We start from the raw sequence: 26,895 nt of genomic DNA on the forward strand, positions 1-26,895 counted from the left end.
TTGCATAATTGGAGGATGGAATTGAAAATTGAAAATTAATGTCATGATTTAATGAGCTGAGCCCACAATGCACCTCGTCCATCTGGATCTAGGTGTCTTTGTGAGGCCTCCCTTTCAGCTGTGACAGCCATTAAAACTGAATATTGAAATAAACCAGATTTAGAATGAGACATTCAAATCACTGTCCCACAAAGTGTAAAAACCAGAATTTTCAAAAATAAACAAGCCTATTCAAACACATTGCTCCTACTGTGAGAGCAAAAGGGATTTTTATTAAATGAAACACCATGAAAATTTCTTTTAAATATTGTTCATTTATATTTATTATATGTTCTCTCATTCCTACTTTCAGTTTTATAATGCACATAATAGATGTCGTTTATGGATATACGTATAGTGGTCATAATATATTTTAATGTACATATATTTTTATAATGTAAGCACTAATCTATATTCATGGATGTAGCTCACATGTATAATTTATAAGGTTCTACGTGTATAATTCATAAATAAATAGATCTCAGAGTGACGGTTCAACTTTTCTTTTAACTGATGGGATATGTAAACAATAAAATTGAAGTTCAAGGATATTGGCAGAGCCAAAAGGCCCCCTCCACTTCTGGGTGGAGACTATGTGGGCTCACCCTTTCCTGGGTGTGGGCCTTCATAATAAAGATGTTCCTGGACTGGACTTTTCCTGCCCTGCAGGGGCGAAAGGTCAGCTAGGATTTCAGGCACGTGAGTTTTATAGGTAAGAAGCCAAAGGTCCAAAAGAATAAGAGAGCAGAGATGAAGGCCATTTTCTCCTCCCCTGGAATAAGAACCTCTCTCCGTTCTTCCTTACCCCTCCCACTCAACGGGAGAAAGAAGGGGTTTTCTTTGTGCACAGAGGGACTCCAGCAAACTGCTAGTGTAGACTAGGAGTGAATTCAGACACCCGGAGTGCCAGGTCTGGACTTTCATCTGCTCTGCTCTCTCTGGATCTTGATACAGAGCCTGGGTTTTGGTTATTGAAACTGTCCCTATTGCCTCTGTTAGGAAGTCCTTCCTGCTATTATTTCTAGATTTATATGCTGTAAAGAAAGCCTAAAGGGACTGGGGATGTGGCTCCAGCAGTAGCGTGCTCGCCTGGCATGCATGCGGCCCGGGTTCGATCCTCAGCACCACATACCAACAAAGATGTTGTGTCCGCCGAAAACTAAAAAATAAATATTAAAAAACTTAAAAAAAAAAAAGAAAGCCTAGAATGTCAAGGAAGCTAAGTGCCCAGCTTAGTAGCAAAAGGAACTTCCTAAGGCTCAGATACTTTCAGGCAATTCTCTCTCTGTTCTTTCCCCGCCTAAAGGCTTCTCCTACATCTCTACTGTACCCAATAGAAAATCTACGCTGCTCGGACCAACTTACATGGCCTTGACTGGCTGTTGCCAACCCGTTGTATCTGTCACCTGCATACATCAGAAGTCATACCAGCTAATTTGAGCAGAGCGAATTTCATGCAGTTACTTTCTGTGCTTATCAAATCTTTGGAGGAGATAGAGCCAGTCACACCTGCAGGAGTGACTCCCAAACAGGGTCCCCTCTAGCACTGTGAGGATCAGGAGCTTCTCAGGGTCTGTTGACTTCAAGAACCATCCTCATAACTGACCCCCAGAACTAAGGAAGCCACTTTGGCAACAACCTCTCAATGCCCACCAAGGTGGACACTGCTCTAAACCCCAAGGTCCACTACTGTGCTGACCAGCAGCTATTATTTTCAATCCTCAGTTGGTTGAATCCATGAGGGGGGAGTAATGGTAATTACCTCCCCAGATAGAAAATGCCAGGGCTAGATGGTTTCACCTAGTGAAGGCACCAAACATTGAAGGATGAAATTGTACCAAATCTTTACAGTCTCTTTTCAGAAGATAGAGGGAAAAGGGATCTTTCCTGACTCATTTTTAAGACGAGTGTTATCCTAACACCAAAACCAAAGCTATTCCAAGAAAGGACGACAATGAAACAATATTTTTCATGAACATCAATGCAAAACTCAACCAAATGTTAGCAAATCAAATCTATCAATCAATAAAAAAAAAAAAAAAGAATTAGATACCATAACCAAGGAGCATTTATCTGAGATGTGAAAGGCTGGTTCAACATTTGAAAACCAATTAACATAACCCTTCACATCAACAGGTTGAAGAAGAAAAATCACATAATCCTACCAATTGATAGAGAAAGAAATTCCATTCTACCCCTTGGAGAGGCAGATCATGTCAAAGGCCAGAGAGGGACCGAACAGGGTCTGTTGAGCTGCTGAAACCAGAATCAGTTATCTGGGACCAAGTAAGTTAAGCTGGATGTGAACCAAAAGGCGTGGTGACACATACCAAAATCCCAGTGACTAGGAAGGCTGAGGCAGGAGGATTGCAAGTTTGAGGCCAACCTCAGCAATTTAGCGAGACCTGAAGCAATTTAGAGAGACTCTGTCTCAAAAAAATAAAAAATACCAATAAAAAGGGGCTGAGGATGTGACTCAGTGGTAAAGTGCCCCTGGGTTAAATCCCGGTATCAAAAAAGTCAACCTGTAATCCTCAGGCATGGGAGCCTGTGACAAGGAGGCACCTCTAACTACTGGCCCTAAACTGCTACAAGGGTTGTCCTCGGGCCTCAGGAGAGGTAGCTGGGAGCTGATGCAATCTTGGCTTGACACTTCATCTTCCTGTCACCTGTCCCTTCCTTCCAAGAAACTCAGAAGTTGCCTCTCCCACCCACCACTGTCCTTAGCTACAGCCTCGAGGCTAAGGTCTCTCAGTTTGCAGCTACATCTGCCCCAAGGGATTTGTCTTCATTCAAAGACAAAATCGCTCATCCAGCCCTGGGCCAGCTGTGCTGCATGGACATCAAGGGCACCTTTAAATGCCACCATCAATAGAGAGCACCTTGTACAGCTTCCCTCACTGGCCTCCCCCAGTGCAGGCTCATCATGCCTAAGCAAAACCACGGGGCACCAAAAACAGCAAGGCCAGAAAACAGTGCACAGAGTATGGTGGGGACACTGAGCAAGCCGCCCCTAAGAATAACCTGCTGGGGTCACTATGAGTCTCTGGGATGGAGACACTGCCTGTTCCCTCACTTCAGACCAACTTGCCCAGATGGGTTCTGCCACCACTGCCCCCCACCACCATGGCTGGACATCGTCTTATAACATCCTGGGACACCCCCTCCCCCCAGCCCAGGAAGGAAGTTGGAAGCCATGAAAAGGGAGGGAGCAACTTCCTGCCCTCATCCCCAGGGCCCAGACCAGATCACGCACAGGATGAATGAATAAGTGGACCACAAGCCCCTTCCAAAGCCCTTCAGGCATCCAAGCTTCCTGCCCTCAAGTTAGAAGCCTGATTTCCAGGCCAGGAGATAGCACTGTAAAAGAAAGAAAAAAGAAAAGACAGGATCTGTGCCCAGCTTGCTACCAACAGGCCCCTCCCCTGGGCCTGCTGCGGTGGGACCCCTGGAAACACAGGATGGGGCTGGAGAAGGGTCTGCTGCCCACTATCGTCCTGCTTTGCCAAGGCCAAGTTCTCCCTCTCTGCCGGCTCTGCCAACCCATGGTCTCTCCCCGAGGCGGGCACACTGGATGAGAAGGAGGCCCACCGCACACCTGGGTCCTGGCAACATCCTGTCCAAGCAAGGGCTCCCTCACCACGTGGTGCACCCAGAGCGCCAAGTAGGGAGGCTGGGAGCTCCCCCACCCCCCCCCCACACACACACACCCAACCCGCACCAGGGCTGGCCGCCAACCAGGGCTTCCCCTCCCCTGGCCTGCACAGGGGGCCCCACCTGAGCTCACTGGTACACAGCAGGGGCGGGGCCTGGTGCTGTCAAGCCACGTGTAGGGGAGGGCCAGGAAGGGCGGGCTGCTCTTAAGGCAGGTCTGGAGGTGAGGTGGAGCCTCCCCTTACTCCTCACCTGGACTCTGAGCGTCTTGGTCCCTGGAGCCAGTAGTGAACACGGCAGCCTGCCCAACCACGGACACCAGGTAGGTGCATGCATTCTCTAAGGAGCTGAGGAAGCGGAGGGACACAGCCCCTTGGCCCTGACTTCTTTCACCTATTACCCTCAGCTTCTCTAGCTCTCCTGGGGCTCAGAGGGAAGGTGGAGAGAAATGCAGAGGAGACTGTGGATTAGAGGTGGTCTCAGGATCACAGACCCCCAAGGTCAGAACTTTAGGGGAACTAAGCGGGTTTTGAGAGGACCCAGGTCCAGGGAGAGGAACAGGCTGGCCTGAGTTCACAGACGCTTAGGAAGGGACTGGACACAGAACCTGCCTCCCAGCCAGAGCACCGTGCCCTTCTGAGTCAGGCAGGAATGGGGGTCTGGTCCCAGGAGTCCCCGCCTGCCCTTCCAGGTCCTGTCTCACTGGTCTGGGTGGAAGGAAAGGGATGATCAGGAGGTGCACTTTGAGGGTTGGTGGGGAGAGGATTGGGCTATTGGGGTGATGTGCTCTGGGGAAGATTCAGGCTTCACCCTCTCCTCTCACTGACCTGCACTTGTAGGAAAAGAGAGTAAACCAGGGCAAGAGGAGGTCTGTCGGGGTCCCAGGATTCCCCAGGCTCTGGCCTCTGTCAGAACAAAGAAAGAGACTAGAGCCAGCATCTGAAGAGGGAGAAGATGAGAGAGACCCATAAATAGGGCAGAGCCGAACGGGAGCCTTCCCCACCGCTATACACTACACACACACACTCACACCCTCACGCACACACAGTCGGAGCCCAGGAACTCTCCCCTCCCGCTTACAGCAGGAAGGACCAGGAAAGAGTGAGCCAGTCAAGAGTGTTGGTGGGGCTGGAAAGGGAGCAGCATCTAGGAACACCAGAGTGAGCCCCGGCCACTGTCTGGGGGGGTCTAGAGGTGATTTGGAGAGGAGCTTGGAGAAGAGCTGAGAGACTGTGCCCTTTGCTCAATCCCAGTCTGACCCACTGAGTTCCAGAATCCCAGAAGGGGCAGGTAGAAGGGGGCTTCAGCATTAGCTGTGGCACAGCAGTCCAGGGTGAGCATGTGGTACCAGGGGGCCAAGCATTGCCCAGATGCAAACCCCAGTCCCACCTTTGGTGGCATGAACTTGAGCAAAACCCCCAGCCTGTACCCTCCTCACAGAACAACTGCGAAAATGAAACAAGTTTTTACGGGTCTGTGATTATCATGTCTCCACTATGCAGAGGAGACCAATGAGGCCCTCCCGGAAAGGAAAGGACTTTGGCCCAAGCTGGCACAAAAGCTGAGTCCAAATCAGTAGACTGGCCTCCTGGGCCCTGGTCCTGGGGAGATCCATCCAGTCCACCCCCCGGTGCACTCTGCAAAGTCAGTGGCCCCAGCCTTCTTTCTCTCTGGGCCTGGCTGGAGAACTCCGCAGGGTGCGCCTGGGTCCTGTCCCAACAAACCCAGGACACTTGGAGTCCATGTGGAAAAAGCTGCAGCTCCGGCTCTGTGTCCTCAGCTGCCCCCGGGGAAGGAGGAAGGAGCGCAGAGGCCGACTCCTTTCCACTGCCATTTATAGACACGCTTCCCCGCACTGGGGAGGCGCCACCCCCTCCAGGTCTCGGCCAAGGAGAAGTTTGGCAACAAGCCTACAGGAGCCCCGGGAGGAGGAAGAGGGGAGAGAAAGGCCTGGTTTCTGTCGTTAACCGACTGTACAACCTTGGGCAAATTAGGCCGCTGTGTGGACCTCAGGTGATACTCTGCACTTGAACTCCATATGGCGCAAGGAGTTAAGATGTCAAGTTCCCAAGACCCAACTCCACCACCTTTCTGGATGTGTGGCCTATGCGGGTTTTCTTAACCTTTCTGGGTCTCAGTATACTCATCTGCTAAATGGGCTGATAATAGACTGTGAGAGGGTTCAGTTCCCACCTGCAACTCATATGCAAATGATGTTGATCACTGCCTGGCACTTGGCAAGTTCTCAGTGAACGGGACCCAGCATGATGAGGGTGTCATTCTTCAGGAGCCCAGTTGCTAAAGAGAATCATCATGATTCTTTCACAAGCAGCACCTCTTTGCTTCCACAGTCCTCTCTGGGAGGAAGCAGAGTTCTCATCCCCCACCTCACAGATGAGGAAACTGAGAGTCAGAGTCACACCAGTAGGATTTTGTGAATCCCCAAATTCCAGAGTCTGCTTTCCTATCATTTGTCCCAGGCTGGCCTCAACTGCCTTTTCCCGCATTAGTCGGACTCTGAAGCAGAATGTGGAGGAGGCATCATGGAAAAGGAGAGAGTAGAGGGGGACAGGCATCAAGTCTCAGGGCAGGTGGTGGGAGTGTGGCCAGCCTGTCTTAGCTCCAGTTTTCTTAGCAGCCTGCTACCTCCTTCCCATCCCCACCTGGGGAAAACCTGCCACAGTAAGGGAAATGAAAACATTGGGACATATTTCTCCTGCATGAGCCTTCAGGGAGCCAATACTGTCTGATGATGTCACTCCCCAGCTCAAAACACTTCTGCCCCGCTGGCTGCCCTCGGGTGGAGTTGGCTATCCTGAGCCAAGCCTGCAAGGCCCTGCAGGGTCTGGCTAGCAGCCCTCCCTCCGTCCATCCAGGTGCTCTCTGTTTCCCGGACGCTCCGGGACGTCTCATGGCCCCTGTCTGTCTGCTCACCTTTGCACACCTTTCCCTGCTGCTTTGAACGCTGCCCCGCCTCCTCACTCCCGCAGGCCTTGCCCAGCCAGTTCCTATTTTTCCTCCTTATCTTCCTCTCCACATCCCCTCCTCTAGGAATTCCTCCCGACCTCCCCACCAGCACCCACAGAACCTGCTTCCTCTCCACTCCATCAGCTCCCAGCAGCTGACCTGGGCACCTCTCTATTTTACCCACTGGCCCAAGTGCAGGGCCCAAACAGCAGGCATCCTGGGGTCTGGTCCTGCTCTGACACTTGAGGGCAGTGTGACTTTAGGGCAAGTCACTTATCTCTCAGTGTATCAGTTCTTTCATTGTAAAATCATACCTACCTTATAAGGTTGTTAGGAGGACTTTGAAGGGCTTTGTGTGTAAGTATCAGGGCCCGTGTACATAACAGTTCCTCAATAAACATTAGCTAATTTATTGAATAAATATGCCTCAGATATAGTAGACATTCTGTAAGCGTCTCCTGAAGTGATCTCACAATCACTTGCAGAATGCTACTTGGGATGTGCTACACTGGCCCAAACACATCATAAATATTAGCTTATTTTATAAATGAGGAAACTGAGGCCCAGAAAAGCTAATGAACTTACCCAAACTTACCCAGCTAGTGAGTGGTAGAGTCAGGGTGCAAATTCAGGCACCCAAGCTTTTTATGAATGAATGAATGAATGAATGAATGAATGAATGAATGAATGAATGAATGAATGAATGAATATGCCCTTGTTTGGGGCAATGGAGGCAGGAGTTTTCCCTACAGAAGTAACTCAGTTCCCACCCTCACCTGTTTCAGGTCCGTTGATCTCCTTTGGGCAAGTGATAGCTCTGGGATGTGAGTGAGCTGGTTGGGAGCCAGAGGTAGACCGCCCGGTGCGCCAGCCCCACCATGTCCCAGGTGATGTCCAGCCCCCTGCTGACGGGAGGCCCTGCAGTCGGCTTGGCTCCCTGTGAAGAACCCAGAAGGGCCCTGCACCCAGCGCCCGGCTCCAGCCTGCCGCCCCAATGTCCTTATTACACCACGGAAGGCTGGGGAGCTCAGGCCCTGATGGCCCCCGTGCCCTGCAAGGGGCCCCCCAGCAGGCTCCAGAAGACCCCACAGGCAGAGGCCAAAGCCCACAGCTTCCAGCAGAGCCCGGGTGAGCAGGCCATGGGGACCCCACAGGACCTTGACTCCTACATTGACTTCTCACTGGAAAGCCTCAACCAGATGATCCTGGAACTGGACCCCACCTTTCAGCTGCTTCCTTCAGGGGCTGGTGGCCCCCAGGCTGAGCCTGCCCAAAGCACCACCTTGAGGAGCAAGAAAGAGGAAACTGAAGCCCTGGGTAAGGACTGGGACACAGTGTCAGCAGGAGGGCTGGGGTCCAGAGCTCCTGCAGAAGGACTGTCCTATAGAATCAGAGGAACAGGAGACATTCTCCTGTGGGGAGGTGCAGTGCAGCTCTAACTGAGTTATTAACCTCTCTGTTCTTCTCTGCTACACAAAAGGGAAAATATACAAGTTTCCCTCACTATCCAGTTCTCTTTGGTTCCTGAGTTTGGAAAGTGATGGAAACATGTTTTGTGTGAATTTTTTTTTTTTTTTTTTTTTGAGATTGTCAGTAAGCTAATCCATCTAAGAGGTTTGTGCCATGCCGTGCCTAGGAGTTAAGAGCTTGATAAATGTGGAGTCCCTGAACCGTACATTCTACAGTGTCTCTCTTTAGGTCCTGACTGGGGCCCTCCTGAAATTATGATAGGACTGTAAATTATTTCATTTATTGCAAGTTTTACATCATGTAATCTTTAATAGTGGCGGAGTTTAGCAAGCAGCTAGCTGGATGAAATCTTGCAAATTTAACAATCAGCACTTAACAAGCTGGTACAAGCCAACACCCGTTCGCCACTGAGTCCAGGGGAATCTGGAAAGCCCTACATCTGGATTCAGTTTCCCACACAAAGAGCTTCATGTGTGCTCTGAGGATAAGGGTTAAAGTGCAGCAGCCCCATTGGTCAGACAGGAAGACTGAGGCTTCCTGGGGGTTTAAACCATCAGCAGGAGCAAGGGCACAGTTAGAATTACAGAGAGAGTCTATCCTAACTTCCACTTATTGAGTACGAATTGTTTACCAGACTCTGTGCTGAGTTCTCTATATAGCATCCTCCATCCTCCCAGCTCATGCCCATGAGATGAGCACTTCATGCCCATTTTACAGAAGGGGAAAAAAAACAGGTTGAGGGGGTTGAGAAAGGAGCCTAATCAAGGAGTTGGGCAGACCTTATCCACGCTGTTTACTTCACTTCTTTGTGTCTTCGAGTCCTCGTCTATAAAATGGAGATAATAACTCCATCTGAAAAACGGAGTGTTGCCGGGATTAAAAGAAGTAGCATTGGTTGGCTGGCAGTCACAAACCCTGGCACGCCAGGGTTTGAGTCATTTCAAATGGTGGCTGTTTTATTAAACGCTGGGATTGCATGGAGGCCCAGCCCCAGGGTAGGATTGGGCTCTGGGGTGGAGGTCAGCCCGGCACCTCTGCCCTAGGCCGCCCCTGGCTTCCAGCCTGCTCCCCTCCTCCCACCGCGCATTGCCTGCCAGGCCTATTAAAGGAGCTGCCTCCTCCCTCAGGAGCCTTCCTGCGGCCTAAGACCAGTTGTGGGCACGTCACTGCAGGGAAGCGTCTTGGGCCTAATTGCGACTGGCAGGAGCAAGCCCAGGGTTTTAATGTTCATGCCCCAAGGCAGGGGTTCCACACGTCCAAGGCCAGCCAGGGCAAGACTAGTCTCTGAACGGCATCCACATGCATGGGGTGGGGGTTGATAACATCTAGGCCCTTCCCCACTGGAGGGGGCCGATGGGCAGTGGTCCATGTCCTTGGGTGCCCAGTGTTATGAACATGATCCACCTAACTCTGGGGGTCAGGGAGCTGGCAGAGGTCAGAGGGTGCCCCCAAAGCTGCCTAGGTCTGCTCTAGCTCCTTCTAATAGAGAGAGGGAGAATATCCTCTCCTCTCACCCCTGCTTAGACACTCCTCAGGCCTGAGCGCTCACTACCTCCTAAGACAGCCCAGCCAGGTTAGCTTCCCATGACGAAGGTCTCTACCATCACTAAGAATGTCAGGCACCTGTCCACCGCGGGGTCTGCTCCCTTCCCATGCATCTCAGGTCTCCCCAAGCCCACCTGCAGACCACCAGCACTGGTGACAAAGCTCTCACAGGCTCAGGGCAGTGGAACTAATTCTGGGAATTGTGGTGAGTTACACATTCAACATGGAGGGCTCCCCTGCACGCACACTGCCGTGTAATCTCATCCTCTCTCTTTTGGGGGTGCTGAAGGTGAGGATCCTGCTATTATGTTCATTGGAGGGTGTTCACTGTTCCTCCCTGTCCCACCTTGGCAAAGTTCAGACCATTGGCCATCCTATACTGACATGTCCCCTGGAGAGGGAGAGGGAGAGAGAGAGAGAGAGAGAGAGAGAGAGAGAGAGAGAGATTTTTTTTTTTTTAAACTTAGACTGTGTAATACAGGCTCCCATAAAGGAAACAGTGGTAACCTCATTTTACCGACAAGGAAATTGAGACTCAAGGAGGGACGCGATGGCCCCTGGCCAGGAGGAGGTTAGGTCAGCCCTCAAACCCCACATTGCTGGGCTCCAAAGTCCACAGTCCTGCCAGGCATGGCACACATATCTGTAACTCGGGCGACTTGGGAGGCTGAGGCAGGAGGATCACAAGTTCAAGGTGAGCCTCAGCAACTTAGCAAGACCCTGTCTCAAAATTTCCAAAAAAAAAAAAATAATAAAATAAAGTGGACTGAGAATGTGGCTCATGCCCCTGGGTTCCATTCCCAGCATCCCCCCAAACAAAAACAAAGTTCTTGTTCCCACTGTTTTCTATTTTCTTGAGGCTAATTTGCTGCCAGCTGGGGCTTCACAAAATATCTGTTTGGAGGCAGCCTGAGGGCCCCGCCTCTGAGGCTCAGCCTCCCCAGCACTTGGCCAGCCTTCCCCTGAGTCCCCTGCCTCTCTGCCTCCTGCTCACCTTCTCTTAGGCCTGCCCTGCAGGGTCTCCCTCCCACAGGGAGCGTGGCTCCTAGGATCCGACACCAAACCCCTCCTTTCTCCTCTCCCATGACCTCCCACCCCATCTTGGGAACAGGCCCCCACATTTCATTTTCCAGCGATTTCTGCCAGGCAGGCAGCTTGCCAGTCCCGAGGGAAGGGTATTTAATAACCGTCTCTCCACCCCCCACCCACGTGCCCTCCCTCGGCCTGCCCGGCCTGCTGCCGGCGCCCCGCATCCACCCTGCACTGCTCAGACTTGCCCCACAGGCCTGTAAACAGCGACTGTGCCCCAGTGTTGGGGTGGGGGCCCCCACCTCTCCAGCCGCATCCACCGCAGCACAGCAGCCGGTGCCAGGGCTCCTCCTTCTCTTCCCACCCTGCGCTGCCTGCTCAGCCCCCCACCCCCCGGGGGGTCTTTGTGTGATCCAGGAAGCAGGGGACCAGGAAATTTCTCAGGCCCAGAAGCCCTCCCCAAAGCCAAGTGGTCCCTTGAAATGAGGTCTCAAGGAGCCCACTCCTCTTCCTGACAGAGGCATAAAAAAGAACTCAGGAGCAGGAGTTGGGTTCCTCTACTCACTAGCTGTGTGGCATTGGACAGCTCGCTTAACCTCCCTGAGCCTTGATTTCTCATCTGTAATATTGCCTACTTTTATTGAGTTGTTGTGAGAGTTAAATGAGACAATACAGTTAACGTATTTGCAGCAGCGCTGGTACATAGCACTCAAATACCAGTCTTTATTTAAAAAAAAAAAAATTGTGCAATTAAGTGCTAGCTACAGTTCTACTTATCTCCAAGCCTCAGTTACCTTCTCTAACAACAATACCTGTCCTGCCTAAGGACTGTTGTGAGGTCCAGAGGTAGTTATGGATACAAAAACTATAAAATCCTATAAAAAATAGAAGTTGCACTTGCCAGTCTTCCAGAAGAATCCACCCCAGTCTAGATCTCTTCTCTTTAAGAGCCTATAATATAGTGCCCCAAAATGCTCCCCTCGTGCCCTCATCTTCCTAAGGAGAAGGACATCTGCTGTTCCCCGCCTCAAGGGCCGCCCTGGGCCAGGCTCCAGCTCCGTTCTGCACGTAAACTCCCCGGAGGTTGGAGGTTGGAGGTTGGGTTTAAATCAACAATCTGCAGAAAAGGAAACTGAGGCTCAGTGAAGTTATGAAAACCTAACCCAGTGCCTGTTGGCTGCCAAGTGACAAAGCCAAGACTCACACCCAAGTTCATGTGACTGCAAAGCCGTTACTGCACAGGCTGGGACAGCAAGCCCAGGTCAGCCCTCCAGTCCCGCTCACCTGACGCAATCCCCCCTCCTCCACCCTGCTCCAACAGGCTCAGGCAGAGGCACCACCGAGAGCAAGGCCAGGAGGCCCTACCCAGGAGCGGGCTGGGGCAGGCTGGGACTCCACAGGCTTGGGGTGGGAGGGATGTGACTGTGCCAGGCCCAGGGGAGGTGGGAGGCCAGCAGAAAACAGGAGCCAAGGGTGCGGATTCTCCCTGACTCTGACTCATAGCCCTCCAGAAGGGGGCAGCTGGCAACCCCTACCTTCCACCACCTTTGCTGGTACAGCACCAGGACGGCTCTCCTGCCCCAGGTTGGGAGGAAGAGTGTCCATCCTCCCCACAGGAAAACCACAGGGCACCTCACTCCATCTCTGGAGGAAGAACAGGGTGTCAGAAACCCAAGAGTCCTGGATGCCCGCATTGGGGCCCAGGAGTAAATCATCAGCTCCCCCCACCCCCACCCACCCCTGTGCTCATGGGAACCAGCTATGAGTGTGGGGACAGCCGCAGTGGGAGGCCTGTGACACAGCCAGCCCTGCTCTTAAGGAGTTCTCAAACTCTACTCTGCACTCAGGTGCCCAGAGGGTCTCATAGAAGTGCAAATTCTGATTCCAAAGGTCTAGGGTAGAGCCTGAGGTTCTGCCAATGGCCAGCTCCCAAGAGATGTGGTGCTAAGGCTCCAGCATCAGAATCACCTGGGAAACTAAGAAAGCAGAATCATAAACCAACCCGAGCTCTGGGGGACCCTTCAGATCCTGATCTAGTTAGCATGGGGCAGCGGGACTTTTATAAGCTCCTGCATGATTCTAGGGTGTGACCGGGCTTGAGAACTCTGGCCTTCATTTGTGGGTACAGAGAAGCAGCCCTTACGCATCCTGATTGAGGAAGGCATTGGAAGCCTCTCCATCAGAAAGATGGAGATGATCCTTCAGATTTTAAATACCTACTAAGTGCCAGATCCATTTCATCCTTCCTGTGTCACCCACCGAGAGGCTGGGCAAGGCAGCCTCCTTCTACGGGATCTTGAGGCTCTAAGTGGTAAAGTCACTTGACTGAGCTCTCCGATCTCAAGTGGCAGAGTCATACCTCAAACCTAGGTCTACCTGATTCCAAGGCCACCGCCTCTCCTCACCCAAGGAACAACATCGCCGAAAGGGTGACTTTGGAACTGAGCCCTGAAGGTGGAGTTGGGTGTTCATTCCGATTCTGGGCCTGTTTCCGCATCTGTGTAAAAGAGGAGGGACCCAAGGGTCTTCAGGCTCCTTCCAGCATTTCCATCCTGGGCGTCCAGGCTCCTGGGTTTCACCGATGTTCTGCTTTTTCTCCCTAAAGATATAAAGTACATCGAAGTGACCTCCACCCGATCAAGGTGCCACGATGGCTCTCAGCGCTGCTCCAGCCCATCTGTCACGCCGCCTTTTGGCTCTCCACGCAGTGGTGGCCCCCTCCTTTCCAGAGATATCCCCCGGGAGACTCGAAGCAGCAGCGACAGTCTCATCTTCTCTGGGAACCAAGGCCGGGGTGCCTCCCCTCACCCCTCCGCCTCGCCCAGCGTCTCCATCCCTGGCGTGGGGAGCAGAGCTTCAGGCCCTCAAGGCCTGGGCTCCCCACTGAGGGCCCTGGCTTCACAGCGGGGCAGCAGGGTCTCTGTGCTGTCAGCCAGTCCAGCATCTGATGTGAGCTATGTGTTCGGGAGGTAGGTTCCCTGGTTTCCAACCTTGCTCCCCAGCACGCACACGCACGCACACGCTTCCACACAGATCCTAAAATCACTGCGGGCGCCCTGCTCTGTCTGAGCAAAATCTGAGCATGCACTAAGACTAAAAGGATGATTATTGTCTTTTCTGCCATCACAGCCATTGGGATTTTGTGTTTTCCTCAAGCATTTAGAATCTAATTCAAAAACGGTATTCCCATCTATCTGCCTTTTGAGAATGGAGCCGCTGCATTGATAAGGCTCACCTGTCTCCTCTCCAGCCCTGGCACAAACCATCTCCAGAAAGGGCTTTTTAAAACTCCAAGCCACAGGGATGTATGTAGACATTGGAGGCCTGAAATAAACGTTCAGGAATGAAAAGCCATTGTGCTGACATACCCTTTGTTGCTGGCAAGACCTAGTAGAAGGAGGCCCCCATACCTGGGCATTATTTGCGACGGTCCCAGCTCACTTTTCCCCAGGCCTTGCAGTACAACTGCAAACACACCCCATCCTGCAGGGTTTCTGCAGCCATGCCCACCAGCTGGATGCCGAGCTGGCCTCCTCCGACTGGGATGTTGCCACTGGATCAGCATGGATGTGCCCAATCCATGTTCACCCTGGCTGCAAGGCTCCTGGGAATGATGCACAGGGGACAGACCAGTGTGACCGTTCAGGCAGACCTGCCTGGCTGGAAAGGCAGAGGGAATTCAAGCCAGCCTAAGCCATGCAGCCTGCAGGAGGTCAGCCTATGGGCTACTTAAAATGACCAAAGACCCTATGGCTAGACTTCTTTGACCTTCAGCATAGGATCTGTGTGGAAGGGATAACGTGGTCATGCTCTTTGCTCTTTGATCTGGGTTTGGGGTAGTAGGATATGATCTGTTTGGCCAAAACCATGGCTCCCAGATCACTAGACTTCAGAACTTGGCTCTGGCCCTCAGTGTCTACCCTGACTCCCTAACACTTTGTTCCTGGTTTCTCCCCTGCAGCAGCCAGTCCCTCCTCCAGTCTAGCATCTCCAGCCCTCAATCATCTTCTAGATCCTTGGAAAGTCCAGCCAGCTCTTCCTCCAGCCTCCACAGCCTTGGTCCAGTGTCCCTCTTTATGAGACCCAGTGATGTCCAGGCCCCCAGCAACCCTGCTGTGAACATGGGCCAGCCCAGAGCCAACCACTCTCCTCTGCTGGCCAAGGAGCATGCCAGCAGCTGCCCCCCATCTGTCACCAATTCCATGGTGGACATACCCATTGTGCTGATCAATGGCTGCCCACAAGCACAGTCTCCCCCACCCCAGTGGACACCAGGACAGCAAGGGTTTGTCCAGCCTGGAACTGCTTCTTCCAGCCAACCCCGTCAAGCCACCAAGAGCCACAGCCAGACCCTGCCAGATGCCTCCTTCACTACGTCCCCAGAGGGTAAGTTATAAACTTACTGAAAGGTTTGGTTAAGGGTAAGAGACAAAGCATCAGTGGATTTCTATAATAGACAGTCAACCCATTTATTGAGTACCTACTATGTGCCTGGCCCTGGGCCAGGTTGTGAAGACACAGTCTAGAAAGGAGACCAAAAGCAAGAATCACTACTTAGTCAGATGAGCACAAGTAAAGACACTCGAGCTTATGGGGCAACAGAGGAAGGAGTGATGCTTACAGTCTGGAGAACAGAGGAAGTGACTCTGAGCTGGATCGGGAAAGCAGATCAGAGGTGTGTGTCCAGGGAAGGAGAGAAAGGGCATTCCCTGCAGAGAGAACAGGGACTCCACAGTCACCACGCACAGAACACATTTAGAAGATGCTTAGAATGTCGGGTGCAGGTCATTGGGAGTAATCTGGAGGCAGATTGTGAAAAACCTTGAATGTCAAGTTAAAAAGTGGATTTTACACTTTAGGCAACAGGGGACCATCAGAGAGTCCCAGACAGGGGGGAGACTGGCCTGGTGGCTCACGCTGGCAGCTGTATGAAAGATGGATTGCCATGGCAAGATCCAGGGTGGGGCAGTGGGGGTGGAGGAGAGAGAACAGAGCCAGGCAACCCTGGGGATGTAGAAGGAGCAAGCCTGATGACTAACCCAGGGAGAGCCAGAGGGCGCGGCAGAGCTCACTCTGACGTTCATGGATGACGAGAACACAGAGGGGGCGCACAGGGAATGGAGACAACGCATACCGGGACAGAAAACCACAAAACAGCAAACACCCTCCTTCCCGGAGTCTGTGACTGCAGGCGTCCAAGAAGAGCACAATCAACGAGAACCCACAGCAGTAAACACAAAGGCTGAGCCACAACACCCCACGGGCAGAGCAGAGCCCCAGGCACGCTGTCCCAGCTCCCCCTTCCTGGGTTATCTCTGTCCCAGGAATTCCAAAGGTGGAGCCGAGGGGTGAGGTGCTCACTAGCCTACTGCTCACTCCCAGGCAATGCAAGTGGGAGAAAATGGTACTTTAGGCCTGACTTTGAATCCGTCTGATCACTTTCTTGGGCAAATCATGTAGTGATTGTAGTGCATTTTTTATAATGAGTTACTCTCAACTGACCACCACACACCTTCTTAAGATGCTGAAATTAAGGGCTGGGGTTGTGGCTAAGTGGTAGAGTGCTTACCTAGAAGGTGTGAGGCACTGGGTTCCATTCTCAGCACCGCATATAAATCAATAAAATAAAGGTCCATTGACAACTAAAAAATATTTTTTAAAAAGTGCCGAAACTAAGAACCATTGCTGTCTGCCTTAGGAAGCCAGGAACATGGTCATTTTGTCATTTCAAAGAGCACTTTTGCATAGACAGGTGATATTTCCATCCTGCAATGGTGATGCCCCGGATATCACTAATGGTACTCCAGGATCTTATCAAATTCTGCAAAACATTCTCAAAACAAAATTCATTCTAATTTCCTATGTTCTTAGAAGATTAAAGACGGTCAGAAGCTGGGCATGATGGTGCACCATATAATCCCAGAAACTCAGGAGGCTGAGGTAGGAGGATCAAGAGTTCAAAGCCAGCCTCAGCAACTTAAGAGAGGCACTAAGCAACTCAGTGAGACCCTGTCTCTAAAGAAAATACAAAATAGGACTGGGGATGTGGCTCAGTGGTCCCATGCCCCAGAGTTCAATCACCGGTACCAAAATAAATAGATAGATAAAAAATAAAAAGGGCTGGGAATGTGGCTCAGTGGTTAAGCACCCCTGTAACAAAAAAACTAACTAATCCTCAATAACAAAAAAACTAACTAACCAACAAACAAATAAAGATCATCAGAGATTGTAGAGTCCACTCTGTCTCCTCTGGGCTTCAAGAGCTGAACCACTATTCAAGTACTCAGGCTCCCAACCTCTGAGCACAGATCTGCTGATTTCTTGCTCTTCCTCTTTCCTTTAATTTTCTTTCCCAAGCCAAACATACCTCTAAGGAACTCAGAATTGCTAAGGACAATGTGAAACCAAACATGCGTCTGAGAATTCTTTATCTATCCCTATTTCAGTCCCCACCAGACAACGTCAGGTTTGTTATCTATTTGTTTTTGACTCATTACCAAGGATACAGGCCCCCGTCCCCGATGACCCAAGCCCTGGAACCCTTCTGTTTGGTTTTGCTTCTGTAGGCAGTTTGGAGATAACTGGGGATGGGGGCAGGGAGAGTGGGTCAAATGGGACCTCTGGGCGGAGGAGCAGGAGAGGGTCTCCAGCCTTCTCTGATGATCATCCCTCAGCAACCCTCCATCTCACCTACAGAATTCCCTGCTCTGTGTTTCCAGGTCCTTCCAGGGACATGCAGCCCACCATGAAGTTCGTGATGGACACATCTAAATACTGGTTTAAACCAAGCATCACCCGAGAGCAAGGTAAAAGGAAGCCGTGTGTTTCGGGGGACAAGTGACCCTAGGAATCAGGTCTGGGTCCACACATTAGGCAGATGGGGGCCTGAGCCATTGGAAAAAAAGGGAATAGCAAAGAGTAGGCCCAGGGAAGGAGAGAGTCCTAGTGACCTCAAGAGGAAATAGGACCTACAGTAAAAATGGTAGACAGTAGACAATACAGAGGACGTCCTGGGAGCACAGGTAATTCTGTAACGACTGGTCTAGGAAGACCCTAGGGGGCTGGGTCCATCCTGTGGAGTGGTATCTGCCTCTGACCCCAGCATTCTTCCAGCAATCGAGCTGCTGAGGAAGGAGGAGCCGGGGGCTTTTGTCATCCGGGACAGTTCCTCATACCGAGGCTCCTTCGGCCTCGCCTTGAAGGTGCAAGAGGCTCCGACGTCTGCCCACAACCGACCAGGTACGCACCTGTCCCCGTGCTCACTCAAGGCCTCACTGAGGCCATGAGGGGTGGTGGGTTCCATCCCAGCCTGATGCTAGATTTCAAGGTGACCTTGGGCCAGTCCCATAGCAAGTCTGGGTAGGAGCAGCTGCGTCCAGACCTGAGCCACCACAGGAAAAAAAAAAAAACAAAAAACTTTCACTGCCAGCATGAGTTGCCTCTGTCCCCCTGAGTACCCCCAAATCCCCTGCTCTCCCTTTGTAATAGGAAGAGGAAGAGGAAGACCTCAGCCCTTCCCTAGGTTGCTCTCGTGGGTAGCCACCCCTGTCTCATCAATCTAATGTAATAATATGTGTGAATGGCTTATCACATTTGTGCAATAGCTCATTACATGCGTGTGATAGCCTATCTCGTGTGTTAATGGCTTATCACACATGTGATAGCTTATCACGTACTTTCTCATGATTTCACAGCACACATCTATGAGGTCTCTGCAATGTGTGAGCAACAGGGATACAGAGGAGTTTCACGCAGAGGCCACTGCATTAGGGAAAGAGAGGAAAACACATAATTATAGTATAAGGTACCTGGGTCCCAGTCCCTCCCCCAAGCTTCAGGTTGTACCTCTCATTTAACAGATGAGATAACTGAGGCTCAGAGGTAATGACCCCAGAGCAATTAAGTGTCAGAGGGAGAATGAAAACTCCAACCTTATATTCCATTTTTTTTGGACTAGGGATTGAACCCAGGACCGTGTGCATGCTAGACAAGCTCTCTGCCCCTCTACCATCCCCAGCCCTTTTTATTTTTAATTTGAGACACGTTGACACTAAGTTGCCAAGGCTGGCCTTGAACTTGCGATCCTCCTGCCTTCGCCTCCCAAGCAGCTGGGATTACAAGGCATGCTCCACCAGTACCTGGCCCAACCTTGCGTTCTTTATGCCATATCTCACGGTCGGAATAAGAAAACTGGGACGACTATTGGTCATCAAGGAAGCCTGGCAAGAAGCAGGGAACCCATATGGAGGAGGGAATCTATGGTCTGGAGGGCACTCTGTACCCTCCCAGGGCCAGCCTGGCTCTGGCAGGGATGATCTGGTAGAAAATAATAGCATCAGGGCTGGGGTGTGGAGAAAGAGACAGAAACCAGACAGAAGAGCGGATATTTAGTCTAAACAGTAATTGGGACCATCCCTGATAAATCTTAACCAAGAGAGAGTTTTCCTGAAGGGGAAATGACTGGACACAGAAGCCTTTGAGCAAATGTGTTGGCACCACTTTGGGGGAGTCCTTGAACGTGGGATCTCCACTGCTGTTCTGTCCAAGGCAGGGGACAGCAAGATAACCTTTGGATGGCCCTGGAGGAGGTGGGTCGGGGAAGGAGTTGGACTGGGTTTGGCTACCACAGGGCTCTGGAACTCCTTCTTCTTCCTTCGTCCAGGTGAGGACAGCAATGATCTGATCCGTCACTTCCTCATCGAGTCTTCTGCCAAAGGGGTGCATCTCAAAGGAGCAGATGAGGAGCCCTACTTTGGTGAGCTGCCCCAACCTCCAGGCCCCCCGGGTGGGGGTCCCACTCTTCTGAGCTACTACGGTAGGCGGGCGGTGGGTCAGGAGAGCCTTCCTCATGCAGGGCCACCTGTTTTCCTGCAGGGAGCCTCTCTGCCTTCGTGTGCCAGCATTCCATCATGGCCCTGGCCCTGCCCTGCAAACTCGCCATCCCACAGAAAGGTAGGTCTGAGCCTAAAGGAGGCAATGTCGAGTGCCAAACCTGTCCGTTCCCGCTAGAAAGGCTCTCGACAGTCACCTTCTACCCTGTTTATGGATTCCTCTAGAGTCATGAACCAAAGTCCAGCTCTACTTCCTTAGCTGTGTGAATTTGAGAATGTGCACCTCTGAGCCTCAGTTTCCTCTTCTATAAAATAAAAACAATCGTCATCATAACCTCCCTAAAACATTGGGTTGTAGGTGGAAGGAAAGAGCGCCCACCAGGCCCGTAGCACAGCGCTTTACACCCAAAAGATGAATTAAAAACAGAGGTGGCCCCCCCCCCATCCCACCGGGATGGGTTGAGCACGCGCTCATTCACTGCCCACCATGACCTTATGAAGTAGACAGGACTGCTATGTCCCATTTCACTCCGGCCCAAAGGCCCACCGAAGTCACACCCAAGGACTATCAGCAAGCCCTATCCAAAATGCACAGCCCAGACAGAGCCGGTCACCTCCGGACGGGGCAGGGGAAGTTAGGTGTAAAAGCACCTCTACTTTCTACAAAGAAAAGCCTGGGTTTGGGATGGGTTCTGAAAGAAGTGAGGTCTGGAGCCCAGGAGGATAAGCCCACAAGCCCATGAGGGGGGTGGGGGATGGAGACGGAGGTGGAGGGGGCTGGTGGGAGGGCTGTGGGGGCAGGGAGCAGGGGGAGAAGGGATCAAAAGACTTCCAAGCAATGCATTTGGGAGCCCAAAGTGGCCCCGTTTGCCTAATCACCCTAATCACACCTGGTTTCTCTGGCAGTCACTTCCTGGGGGTGGGGGTGGGTGGGGGTAGAGGTAGGAGATGTTCATTCCATCCCCGTCCCCTTGGGGGCCTGTTCCTTTACCTTGGCTCAGAACTGGGAGGCGCAGATGGGGTGGCCTCGGACTCCTCTACAGACAGCCCGGCCTCCTGCCTGAAGAAATCTGCGGGTGAGTGGTGTGGGGGCGGCGCCAGGCCTGGCTGTGCCCCCAGAGGGCCCCTCCCAGCCCTCCACACAGGCCCACACATGTTTCCCATCATGGCTTTGTTTCTGCAGTTTAACAAGGTGTCACAGCACCCCCCCGCCGCCCCCCCTTTAAACCAGAAGATGAGAGGCTGCAGGCACTGACCCCAGGGAAGGGGGTGGGGTGCTAGCAGGGCTTACACCCCATCCTGTGCAAACACGGACACACATGTACGTCTGGGTCTCATATACCTGCCCTGGAGGAGGTGTCTAGATGGGGATCCTCTGAAGGGTATCCGGAGCCCTGAGGGCGTCAATACAGGAAAGAACCCTGCCCCCACTCCCACGCCCACCCACCACCCCACCACCACCATCCCCCACCCAAGGGCCAGATAAAGATCAGCTCCTACTCTGTGCCCCCAGACACAATGTCTCCCCTCCACATTCTTAATTTCTCTCCCTGCTCTCACCAAAGGAGGAGGTGGGATGGGGTTTGGGAGCGGCGGGATAGGTCCAGACAGAAGGCAGTTCTCCTGAGTGACCCTAGACACAAGGCAACGTCCCCTCCCTTCCCTCACCCACCCCAAAGGGCCAAGGGCCAGAGCAACACAAAGCAAGAGATGTCCAAAAGTCCTCTGAGGTTGGCCTCAACTCTCTGTCACCCTCTCCCTGCCTCTCTGGTGGCCAGTTCTAAGGGGAACCTCATGAGAATTCTGAAGGAGAAATCCCCCTCCCCTGGCTCTGGGCAGAGGGAAGATCTGGGCCTGGTGACTCCCCCCGCCCACTCCAAGGACCCTGGCTGCAGACTTGGGGCAATATCTGCATCCCACAGGCTGCCACACTTTGTACCTGAGCTCCGTGAGCGTGGAGACCCTGACGGGAGCCTTAGCCGTGCAGAAGGCCATCTCAACTATCTTGGAGAGAGAGGTCCTCCCCACACCCACTGTGGTCCACTTCAAAGTCACTGAGCAGGGCATCACCCTGACGGACGTCCAGAGGAAGTAAGGGCCTTCCCTCGTCCTGGGAAGGGCAGGGATGGGCAGCATAGGTCAGGAGGGATGGTGAGATTGATGCTGAACATCAGTGAGAAAGGCAGAGTTCAGGGTCCTGGACCAGATGGGACCGGTGACATGCTGGGTGACTCCAGGCAAGTTCCCTGTCTTCTCCAGGCCTATCTCCAATGACCCCCTGCCAAGCCTCCCTCATGGTGACTGATTTTGGAGATGGAATTAACTATTCCTCCACTGGGTGCTGATTAAGTGTGCGCCCAATGAGGGGACATCGTTCGTAGGCCAGATGCTGGCTGACTGCTGGGACACAGATTGGAATGAGATCACTGCTTCCTGGGGCTCAGGGACTCAGTCGAGCAGGAGCCCGATTCTGAGCTGGGCACTTATCTGGGAGATGCAAGAGAGAACCAGGATGTAACTCCATCCTTAAAAAGTTAACGACATGGTGGGGAGATGGCAGAGGACCATAACGTGAGGACACAGGCAGAAGCCCTGGGTGGGAGTAGAGAGGCACAAGCACAATGGGGAGGCCGCAGCAGTCAGAAGGATCTCACTGGGAGACTTCCTGGAGGATAGGACATCTGAGCTTTGGGGGACCCAGAGATGCCGGAGGCAGAATGTGGGCCCAGCATAGGCCCTCACCGGCTTCCTTTCTCTCCTGGCCTCCACCAGGGTGTTTTTCCGGCGCCATTACCCACTCATCACCCTCCGTTTCTGCAGCATGGACCCTGAGCAACGGAAGTAAGTTCAAAACTGGGTCAAAATAGGAAGGCCAGCCAGCCAGGCACAGTGGTGCAGGCCTGTAAGCCCAGCAGCTCGGGTGGCTGAGACAGGAGGATTGCAAGTTCAAGGCCAGCCTAAGCAATTTAGCAAGGCCCTAAGCAACTTAATGAGACCCTGGCTCAAAATAAAAATAAAAAGGGCTGGGGATGTAGCTCAGTGGTAGAATGCCCCGTGGGTTCAATCCTCAGTACCCCCAAAAAAGGCCATCCAGGGCATGGCTCCCCACCAACTTTCTTAATGACTCTGGGATTGGGATGGCAGAAGGAGCCATGAACTCCAAGAGGTCAGGGGTGACAGAGTGAGGGCAGGAGGGGCATGGTTGGGTGGGGACTTGACTGGCCAGGCCCTGTCACCGCTCATCCAGGGTCCTGCAGAATAAAGCAAAACCTCCCTCCTCAGTGTCTCATGTTCCTTTCCTACAGGTGGCAGAAGTACTGCAAGCCCTCCCGGTAAGACTTTCCTGACCCCCTCAGCCACCCTAAGAGATGTCCCTGTGGCAGGGCCCCAGAGAGACCCAACAGAGCAAAGGATCTCAGAAAGAAGGGAGGCCTCCTCTTGACCCTAAAAGCTCATGGTGTCAAGGAGGGGACAGGCCCTGTCGTCAGGGAACCTTGGCCTACAGGGATGCCCCAAGCTGATGGTCAAGATACATCTTTGCCTTCAGGGAGCTTCTACTCTTAACAAGGAAATACAGAGGTCCTGTCCTTAAAATGGAGGAAACCCAGAGCTTGATCCCAGAGAGAAGGCATTTCCCTAAGAGAGCTCCATTATAATGAGGTGCTGGAGCAAATTGCCTGGGGGAGGTGTGGGGGAAGAATGAGGTATAGACCCACTATCCCACCCCAGTGGCATCAGCCTGATGCCCCCTGCATCCCACCACCAACTCAGACTGCACTCTCCCATCAGGATCTTTGGATTTGTGGCCAAGAGCCAGACGGAACCACAGGAGAACGTGTGCCACCTCTTTGCAGAGTACGACACGGTCCAGCCAGCCTCACAGGTCATCGACCTGGTGACTGCTCTGCTGCAGGACACAGAAAGGATGTAGGAGGAGGGAGCCTCCTGGGTACCTTCCCAGACATCCTGAGGGGCTTGTCCAAGAGCCATCTCCGCCCCTGAACAGTGGGGTGTGGTTACACTAATAGAAGAGTCTATTGGACTGGAGAACAGTTATCCAGCTGGAACCCTGAACCTGCTCTGACCTTCAGCAGTAACCAACACCCCCCCCCCCCGCCGAGCCTGTTTCCTCAACTGAAAAAGGAGTCTGGTACACAAGACCAGCTGCTCTTCTGAGACATTAGTGGGCATCTTCAGCATGCTCCTCCATGACTCTGAGGCACACACCCACATCTGACAACCACTACTGAAAATCACCTCCAAGAACCTCTGACTCTATCAGCTAGAAGAGAATTAGAATAATAGTCGGAGCTACAGATCTGTGGCCCCTGTCTCATGGCAAACAACAGGTTCTGAGTTGTGACCCATGAGGATCCCAGTCTGAGGCTGGTGACGGTTTATGAGGATTGAGGACAGACTGTCTTCTTTCCCTCCCTTTCCTGATGGCCTGTTGGATCTACCTGCCCAGGAGTCAGCAAGTTGACCAGGATGTGGTGGTTGTGGCAGCTCTGGTGTAGAGGAGTGGGGCTTTCCCTTATGATCAGAGGAGACGCAGTTGTTCATTCTGTCTAATCTCCTCTTCCCATTGCAAAATGAGCATTAACCCTACTTGGTAATCAAATGGCCCAAAACTCAGCTTCCCTAGTGTTGCTTATACAACCTACATCTGGCAGATGTGGGTAGAGAGACCCCTTTCTAGAGCAAATGTAAGAGCAGCTCTCTGTGGTTCTGCCTCAGCTCCAGTCTTGCTGAGTCCTCCCTACATACACACACACACACACACACACACACACACACACACACACACACACACTCCACAGCTGTGTGGCATCAACTGGCCTCACACCCACAAGGGGGCAGCAGAGAGTCAAGAATGCAAAGAGGCAGCTTCCTCGAAGCTAGAAGAAGCTGGGCCCTTTCCTGTTCACCTTTGCCCAGAACTCAACCAACCCAGAAGCTGGAGCCTTTTCTCTAACAGACCCAGGTTCCTAAGGAAACCACACCACGGCTGGAAAGGGAGGCTCAGGGAAGAAGCCCACTCTGGCTCTATGCAGAGCAAACACCTACCACCTCGAACTAGCTCTGCCAGAGCATCATTATCTTTGGCCAAGATTGGGCCTGAAAGGTTATGATTTCAACCAGGAAACCAGACCAGACAGAAGCAGCCCTGGGCTGCGGGACAGGCTGAGCCCAGCCCACCCAGGCTGTGGTCAGTTACTGCGCCACCCTTGGAATCTGCCAAGGTCCTCAAGGTCACAGTGCTCAGTCCTATGGCAGGGGGAAGAGGGTTGCTGGCGTAGTCCCCTGTAAACTCATGGGTGCCCATATGGCTCCCATCATAAAAGTAAAGTGTCTTGTCTTTGCATAACATTTGGTCCAGAGGCACTCAGGGCTGTCCCCCTCAGACGGAATGTTCAACAGAGAAGGGGATTCAGCTTATCAGGTAATGACTACGTCTCAGAGAAAATCAGGTGTGCCTCCCTCCCCTGGCCACAAAAATACAGGCTTCCACTGATTCCCATGTCACAAACCATCGCTTAAACCACTGTGTCCCCCACATGCCCAGCACACCCCTTTCCTTCTTCATGCCTCTGTGCAGAAAACAGAAGGATTGGAGTTCCCCCATGTCCAGGGCCCAAGGTGAGTTTATGGCACCCTGATGAGTTCCAAAGTCTCACTTAGCCTCCTGCATTGTGAGGAGAGTCCAGGGAAGCACAAGCAGCTCAACAGGAATCTAGAAGAATATCCGAACCCAAATGACCCCCAAGCTACCAGCTCAGTCCTGAAGAACTGGACAGTGGGCCCCTTCATTCCCACCCTGAGCCTCCTCCGGTATTCTATCCTAGCTTCTGCTAACTGGAAGCCCCCCCCCCCCACTCCAGTCCCGGGTCCTGAGATAGTAGGGCATGCCATGAGGTCACCAAGTGCAGGGGAGGGCTGCCGGGGCTATCTGCTGTCCTGCAGAGCCTGAGTGATGTGACCTCAGTGGCAGGGGCTCTTCCAAAGGGCCTGTGAAGAGACCTTCCCAACAGCCTTGATCCACCATTGGCCAGCCCCTGCTCCCCCTCCCAGCTGCCTCTCCAGCCTGGAGCTCCTCTCAGCCCCTCTGCATCGGGGCCTTTCAGCCTAGTCAGGAACAAAGCTCATGGAAGGTGACCATCTCTGCAGCATTTGCCATCATCATTCATCTTTTCTCCAAGAAGTTTTAGCAGAGACCCTGACTCGGTCTTTTGCTGATAGGCACAACAGTCAGCCCAGCAAGAGTGGGAGGGCTGGAGGCAGAGGGGAGCCAGGAGGCAGAGGGCAGAGGGCCTTCGCACCCACACAGTGGCATCTTGGTCTTCTCTCCAGAAGGATCCAGGCCTTACAGTCCTTGGACCCCCTCCCGAGTCCCTCTCCCTCAGTCTTTCCATCCTTCCCATCCCTTTCTTCATCTCTATACACCCTGACCCCACCTCCCTCCCTCACTGTCCCTCTCTCACTTCCTCTCTCCTTCCTAGCCCTTCTCATCAGCCTTCTACCCAACCCTCCAACCCCAAGCCCATCCTCACTCTTTCCAGAAAACCCTTCCCTCCCTCTTGCTCTTTTCCAACTTCCTTCCTTTGCCTCTTTGTCCAGACAGCTGGACCCACAGCAAAGCCCAGCTGCTGGGGATAATGAGAAGGGAGGAGGCAGCCCCTGTGCTGCAGACCCCGCTGCAAAACCCAGATTCCCACACCCCTCCACCCTGCCTCCTGTCTCCAGCTGGGAAGCCAGCTCCCTGGAAGGCTAAAGCTCCTCACCCACACCCTCTGACCTCTGGTGAGCCACCTCCCCACACTCATGTCTCATTGTGGGCCAACGCTGCTCACTCTGAAGTTTCATCTTTGGCTTCTGAGCCATCACCCTGGTGCCACCCAATAATCTGAGGATTGAGAGCCAGGGCAAGGGGTGGTAGCTAAGGGCCCTCATCTCAGAGGGCCTCAATTCATGCAGCAAATGTTTTCTGGCAGCAAGCTTCGGCTCCATGAACTAGTGAAACAGATAAACATGACAGCATTATAAAAATGTTTGCAAGCCAGACATGGTGGCGCATGCTATAATCCCAGCAGCTTGGGAGGCTGAGGCAGGAGGATCACAAGTTCAAAGCCAGCCTCAGCAACTTAGCAATACTCTGTCTCAAAAGAAAAAATTAAAAGGGCTGGAGATTATGGCTCAGTAGTTAGCACCCCTGGGTTCAATCCTTGGTGCCAAAAAGAAAAAATATATATAGATATTTACTACCTGGGTACAGTGGCACATACCTGTAATCCTGGCAACAGGAGAGCTGAGGCAAGAGGATCGCAAGTTGGAAGCCAGCCTCAGCAACTTAGCGAGGCCC

The 26,895-nt window shown here is 52.5% G+C and overlaps 1 protein-coding gene and 1 long non-coding RNA gene across 2 annotated transcripts; one reads left to right on the forward strand and one right to left on the reverse strand.

The window, feature by feature from the left end:
* The first annotated feature begins 3,898 nt into the window (after positions 1-3,898).
* Positions 3,899-24,903, forward strand: Tns4 (tensin 4). Its single transcript, XM_005321823.4, has 13 exons — positions 3,899-4,015; positions 7,446-7,977; positions 13,310-13,673; positions 14,666-15,090; positions 17,424-17,510; positions 17,818-17,943; positions 19,367-19,459; positions 19,579-19,656; positions 20,537-20,611; positions 21,458-21,626; positions 22,308-22,376; positions 22,841-22,867; positions 23,325-24,903. The coding sequence occupies exons 2-13, from the start codon at positions 7,539-7,541 to the stop codon at positions 23,464-23,466; spliced, it is 2,094 nt and encodes a 697-aa protein (XP_005321880.2). The 5' UTR covers positions 3,899-4,015; positions 7,446-7,538; the 3' UTR covers positions 23,467-24,903.
* Positions 11,386-12,412, reverse strand: LOC144376036 (uncharacterized). Its single transcript, XR_013436033.1, has 2 exons — positions 12,240-12,412; positions 11,386-11,821 (listed from the first exon to the last, which is right to left on the reverse strand). It is a non-coding gene; the product is annotated as an uncharacterized LOC144376036 (long non-coding RNA).
* Positions 24,904-26,895: the final 1,992 nt, after the last annotated feature.

This window comes from Ictidomys tridecemlineatus, chromosome 3, assembly GCF_052094955.1.
Source record: "Ictidomys tridecemlineatus isolate mIctTri1 chromosome 3, mIctTri1.hap1, whole genome shotgun sequence".
Taxonomy (NCBI): Eukaryota; Metazoa; Chordata; class Mammalia; order Rodentia; family Sciuridae; genus Ictidomys; species Ictidomys tridecemlineatus.